Source organism: Gigantopelta aegis, chromosome 15, assembly GCF_016097555.1.
Source record: "Gigantopelta aegis isolate Gae_Host chromosome 15, Gae_host_genome, whole genome shotgun sequence".
Lineage (NCBI taxonomy): Eukaryota > Metazoa > Mollusca > Gastropoda > Neomphalida > Peltospiridae > Gigantopelta > Gigantopelta aegis.
The window spans coordinates 38,042,645-38,049,372 of NC_054713.1; the positions used below are offsets into that span (position 1 = coordinate 38,042,645).

The window sequence follows — 6,728 nt, forward strand, 5'->3', positions numbered from 1 at the left end:
TGCAGCTAGAATATTAAAGAATATTAAAAAATAAATATAGCTCCGTAAAAGGTATCCAGTTGTAAGACAGTGTAAACTAGTTTCTGTTACTACAAGGTTTTTAACCATTAAATTACAAATTTTCGTGAATTCAACTCGTTTTTGAATCTTTCTGGTGTCTGTAATAACCCTGAGGAAACCGAAAATGTGCTAACCGCGAAACCTAGGGTCCGTGACGAACAGAAATATATGGTGCATATAAAAGACTCCTTGCAACTACTAATGGAACAATTACCAAGTGCGTGACAAGAGAGAGAGAGAGAGAGAGAGAGAGAGAGAGAGAGAGAGAGAGAGAGAGAGAGAGAGAGAGAGAGAGAGAGAGAGAGAGAGAGAGAGAGAGAGAGAGAGAGAGAGAGATCCAGTAACCAATTTACATTTATCGTTTCAGATATAAACCACAACTGACACCATGGAGTCCACGTCACAGTCTCTATCCATCATGGCGTCAGTCGGAGGATCCGGAAACACGAGCAGCAGCACGACCAGAGAGCCGTTTTTCGAGATCGACCACGGTCTCAACATGTACGCGCACTGGTACTGGAATGTACACGGCTACCTCAGCCTCGTCATCTGCACGTTCGGCATCATCACCAACGTGCTGAACATCTACATCCTGACGCGCCCCACCATGCGGACTCCCATCAACTGTGTCCTCACCGCGATAGCCATGGCCGACGTCGTGACGATGTCGTCGTACATCCCCTTCTCCATCCACTTCTACCTGCTGTGCGGCTTGGAGACGACCCCGGAGAGGTACTCCTACCTCTGGACGACGTTCCTGGCGATCCACGGGAACCTGACGACGACGTCTCACGCCATCTCCATCTGGCTGGCCGTCTTCATGGCCATCATGCGCTACGTCTACCTCCAGACGAAGAAGTGTCCGGACATCAGGACAACGTGCGTCATCGTCTCGCTGATTCCCTTCGCCGTGGGAGCGGTCATGATGCCGAACTACATGATGACGACGGTCATAGAGCTGCCCGTGCAGTCTAGGAACAGAACGGCGAATTCCACGGGCGTCATATACACCCTCCCAGTGCCGGTCCTGGGATCCGAGGATCCTTCCATCTTGGCCCTGGTGGCCTTCTGGTTGTATTCCATCATGTGCAAGCTGGTCCCGTGCGTCCTAATCTCGCTCTTCATTGGCCTGCTGCTGAAGAAACTGCATGAGAGCGCCGTCATTCAGAAGAGACTCTACAAGGCGAGCAACAAGACGAAGAAGAAGAACCGCCACAAGAGCACGACGATGATGCTGCTCGTCATCATCGTCATGTACATCCTGACGGAGCTGCCGCAGGTGGTCGTCATCCTGATGAGCGCCAACTACAAGTACTTCTTCCTCAACGTCTACATGCTGCTGGCAGACACGCTGGACATGGCGGCCCTCGTCAACAACGCCATCAACTTCGTCCTGTACTGCTCGATGAGTCAGCAGTTTCGCGACCACCTGTACCAGGTGTTTGCCGTCTTCGCGTGCAAGCCGGCCGTGCCCCAGCCGGCGAGGAAGTTCTCCAACAACGCCACGTATGATACGGTGAACAACCACTCGCACCTCGAACAGCTGGTGCCGGCGACAACCAGCGAGCATGTGTGATGATTCAAAGATTGGGTGCAGTATTCAGAAAAAACCCCGAAAAAAACACAAAACAGATCTGATGTGAATGAATATTCAGAAAAACAGATCTGATGTGGATGAATATTTTTAAAAAGAAACATATCTGGTGTGGATGAATATTCAAAAACATATTTGATTTGTGCGAATATTCAGAAAAACAGATCTGATGTGGATGACTATTCACAAAACAGTTTTGATGTCGATAAATATTCAGAAAACAGTTCTGATGTCGATAACTATTCAGAAAACAGTTCTGATGTCGATGAATATTCAGAAAACAGTTCTGATGTCAAAGAGAAGGCATGCTAGTTCTTTATTACAATTTCCAAATGTGGATTTATAAAAAAAAAAAAAAAAAATATGTCATAGTTCGTGGGCTGGACAATCTGAAATAAACCCCCAACAAAATTTCCAAATGTAAGATTCAAAGTTTTGTGGAATCCTAAAGAAAGACAAGAAAAAAAAGACAAGACATGACATTTGTTGATTGGTATTTCCCATGTAGATTCTGTATAGAATGCGGGTGAAAATATCCAAGAAAAAAATAAACATGATAAGGTATGACAATTATAGGTTGGAATCACCAAAAGTAGGTTTCAAAGTCTGATGAATCATCAAGAAAGAAGACATACTATTTTTTTTCCAGTGTAGATTTTGAAGAGAACGTTGGTGAAAAAATCTGAGAAACAAATAGAAGCGAATAGGCATGATAATTCAAGGTTGGAATTTCCAAATGTATATTTCAAACATTGGTGGAATCGGTGACAAAGTTTGGTAGTTCATGGTAGAGGGAATCTGAAGAAAAAAAAACATAATAAAAAGAAAGAAATGTGAATAGTCTTTTCAAATACCAAAAATGGCTGGTACCAGCTAAAACCAGTGAGAAAGTCTGACTATTTAGAACTGAGATATTCTTCGAAAAACGTGTGTAGAATGTAGAATTCGAATGGGATTTGTATTGAGCTCGATACTTCGTGTTGTTGTAACCTTACGACCGACCGGAATATCTGAAAGACAAGGAATGCCCAAAGTTAAAGGTGCATATGATTAGTACTGCTGAACACTTGGTTCCTGTCCTGGACGGCGGAGCCAGCATATGTCAACAACTTCGTCCATACAGCCGTGTGCTACAACAGCTTGCTCTGAATGTGCACGTTAAGCCATATGATCAGTATTGCCAAACACTTGATTCCTATCATGGACGGAGGAGCCGGCGGCAGTCTACACTTGTGCCCATGACAGGCGTGTGCTACAACAGCTTGATGTGAATGTGCACGTTAAGCCCTTCAGCCCTTTGACCTGACCCTCAACACTTGGTTTAAAGGAACCATGATGATCTGTATTCAGAAGTTATGCGAAGGCATGACGATTCCGGAATTCAAATAGACGATTTGATAAATCAGAAATGTAAGAATTCCCAAACTTGAATTTCAAAGACAATGTATTAAAGAGAAAACATTCTATATCCTTTGATTTGGGAGACTACTCAAATCAAATCTGAAAGAGAGTTTTGGATAATTTGAAATTGGGATAATCTCTAAAACACACATATGCGAAAAGGTATACTAGGCTCAAACTATCAATTGTCACGACGGAGTTGTCAAACTCGACGGTTACGATGTAATGTCTCCCACTTCCGACCTAAGACTGGTGCGCTCAGATTAACGACTAATCGGTCGTAGGAGGTGTATACGACGAGAATCGAGTTGTAAGAGAGCTCAGACTAGCAACTGGACAGTCGTAGAAATCGAGAGATAAGCGAGTTGGCCGACATCGTCGTGACAGTTGGTAGTCTGAGATTACCAAAAGTTAAGATGGAGACTTCCGAATTCAAATTTTAAAGTTTTAGGATAACGTTTGATTGGGAACGATCCAAACACCAATCAAAAGATCCTTTGTGTGGACCATTTCAAAATGGGATAATCGTTAAAAACAGACATATGCAAAGAGGAAATGCAATCATTTTGGACTAAAAATTCCAAATGCGGATTTAAAAGAGTCAGAGGAAGATTTCAAAGACATGATTTGATAATTCTAGACTCTGAGAATCTTTCAAAATGAGGGGTACATGATTGAGAAAATCTTAAAAACAGCTTTAAAAACACGATGTGCTAATTATGGAATGGGATTTTCAAATGTGGATTTTAACGACTGGAGTAATCCCCAAAACAGATTTCAAAGACAACCTTTGATAATTTAATATTGGAAGAATTTGTAGATAGCAAAAAGTGAAATGTTTGAGATGTATACATGTCATAAGCACTTTCTTTGTTACATGGTGGTCAACCCTAACAAAGAAATAAAATTAACTGAATGTTCTGTGTGTGTGTGTGTGTGTGTGTGTGTGTGTGTGTGTGTGTGTGTGTGTGAGAGAGAGAGAGAGAGAGAGAGAGAGAGAGAGAGAGAGAGAGAGAGAGAGAGACAGAGGGAGACACAGAGAGAGAGAGGGGGAACAGAGAAAGAGAATGAGGGAGACACAAAGAGTGCAAGAGACAGAGAGAGTGAAAGAGAGAAAAGAGAGACAAAGAGAGGGAGAAAGATATAGTTAGAGAGAGGCAGAGAGAGAGAGATAGTGAGAGAGACAGATAGTGTGTGTGTGTGTGTGAGAGAGAGAGAGAGAGAGAGAGAGAGAGAGAGAGAGAGAGAGAGAGAGAGAGAGAGAGAGAGAGGCGGAGATATAGTGAGACAGAGACAGACAGTAAGAGGGGGCGAGGGTAAATGAAAAACACAAATAGAGAGAGTGATATAAGACAAAAAAGAGAGTGAGAGAAAAATACTGGGAGAAAAAGAGCGAGAGAGTAAGAGAAAGAGGAGGGGAGAAAGATAGTGAGAGACAACAAATAGAGAGAACGTGAGATAAACAAAGATATGGAGAGAGAGAGAGAGAGAGAGAGAGAGAGAGAGAGAGAGAGAGAGAGAGAGAGAGAGAGAGAGAGAGAGAGAGAGAGAGAGACAAAGAGTGAAGGAGAGACAAGAGTGAGAGAGACAGTGTGAAAGAGAGAGAGAGAGAGAGAGAGAGAGAGAGAGAGAGAGAGAGAGAGAGAGAGAGGGGAGGAGAGAGACAAAGAGTGAGGGAGAGACAAGAGTGAGAGAGTGGAATGAATGAATGAATGAATGAATGAATGTTTAACGACACCCCAGCACGAAAAATACATCGGCTATTGGGTGTCAAACTATGGTAAATGCAAAAACAATTGTTTTATGATCAACAGCAATATAAAAATTCAACAGTTAAATTAAAACAGTGTAAAGAACTGTGCAAAAATACAAATATCACAGATACATAAAATTAAAATTTACAATAAAAGTCAGTATCTCGAAGAAATTGTAATAAAAGTTCTGGATGGAATCGAAATGATTCCATCACATTTCTCTGACCAAATATATCTTTTCGAGTTTCTTTCAGAAACCGACACTCCACCAAAATGTGGCGCACCGTCAGAAGACACTGACAATGCTCACACTGAGGTGGAGGATCCTTCTTCAAAATAAATGAATGGGTCAAGTAAGTACGGCCGATGCGGGCACGACACAAGACTACCTCATCCTTTCTGCACTGTCTGTAGGAGGACTGCCACTCTCCCAAGACCGGCTTGATGGCATGAAGCTTGTTCGCAACCGCACCGTCCCAATCATGTTGCCAAGTCGAAAAGATAAATTTGTTGATATTATTTGTAAAATCAGTATAAGGTACACCAACCCTGGCATGAGGCAAATCCAAAGCAGACTAGGCAGCTGAATCTGCCTTTTCATTACCGCTGATGCCAACATGGCTGGGCACCCAACAAAATATAACATGTTTATTGGCAATGGATAAAAAGACACACTTTCGTGTCACCATCCCAATTAAGGGATGGTCCAGCTTCATATTTCGTAAAGCTTGGAAACACGAAAGTGAGTCAGTAAAAATAATACATTTGGATGCTATTGAATCTTTGATTTCTTCTAAGGCTTTAACGACTGCCCAAACTTCAGCACTAAAGATCGATGCCGAGTCAGGCAGTCGCATGGAAATGATAGTATCTGATGGAAAGTCTATAGCACAAGCCACAGAATTCCCATCCCGTGATCCATCTGTATACACAGGAATGTAATCACGGTACCTGTCTTGAATTTCCATGAAAAACTGTTTATATACAACAGCATCTGTACGATCTTTCTTCAGATGCACCAGATCAAACACAATTTTAGGTGGTGTAATACACCAGGGTGGTAAAACAAAATATGAAGGAGTTTCCAAAGTGTCAGTTAAATCAATGTTGGAAAGCAACAAAAAGTGCTTCATGCAAAGACCAAATGCACGAATAGCATTTAGCCTTGCATCAAACAACCTCATATATTTGTTATCAAACACCGCATCATGTGTTGGATGTTTTGGTAAAGATTTAATCTTGGCAGTATACTGCAGAGAAAGCTTGGCACGTCTAGCACCCAAACAAGGTTCGTGTGCATCAACGTACAAGCTCTCTACGGGAGATGTTCTAAATGCACCAAGACAAAGCCTAAGTCCCTGATTGTGTATAGGATCTAGCATCTGCAAGTATGACTTGCGTGCCGACCCATACACAATGCATCCATAATCAAGTTTAGACCTCACAAGAGATCTATACAGACGGAGCATAACCTTTCGGTCTGCTCCCCATTCCGTATTACCAATAACCTTTAAAATATTAAGAGCTTTTAAGCCCTTCTTTTTAACATATTTAAGATGGGGCATAAAAGATAGCTTCCTGTCAAATATAACCCCCAGAAATTTAGTCTCCTCCACAACTGGAATTGGATTTTTGTCCATAAACAACTGTGGATCTAAGTGGAGACCTCTTTTCTTGCAGATATGCATACAAACCATTTTTGGCTTTGAGAATCTAAAGCCATTGGCAGTTGCCCATTGATGAAGTTTATTCAAACAAAGCTGCAACTTACGTTCATTGATACTCATATTGGACGATCTATAGCAAATCTGAAAATCATCGACATATAACGAGCAATCCACACCAGGTGTTAAACACTGGGTGATGCTGTTAAATTTCACAGAAAATAAAGTTACAGACAGGATACTACCTTGAGGTAC

General features: G+C 42.1%; 1 protein-coding gene across 1 annotated transcript; it reads left to right on the top strand.

Annotated features, from left to right (window-relative positions):
- Window positions 1–448: 448 nt before the first annotated feature.
- LOC121389811 (G-protein coupled receptor dmsr-1-like) lies at window positions 449–1,636 on the top strand. Its single transcript, XM_041521461.1, has one exon. It carries the CDS (start codon window positions 449–451, stop codon window positions 1,634–1,636), a length of 1,188 nt encoding a protein of 395 aa, XP_041377395.1.
- The last annotated feature ends 5,092 nt before the right edge of the window (window positions 1,637–6,728 follow it).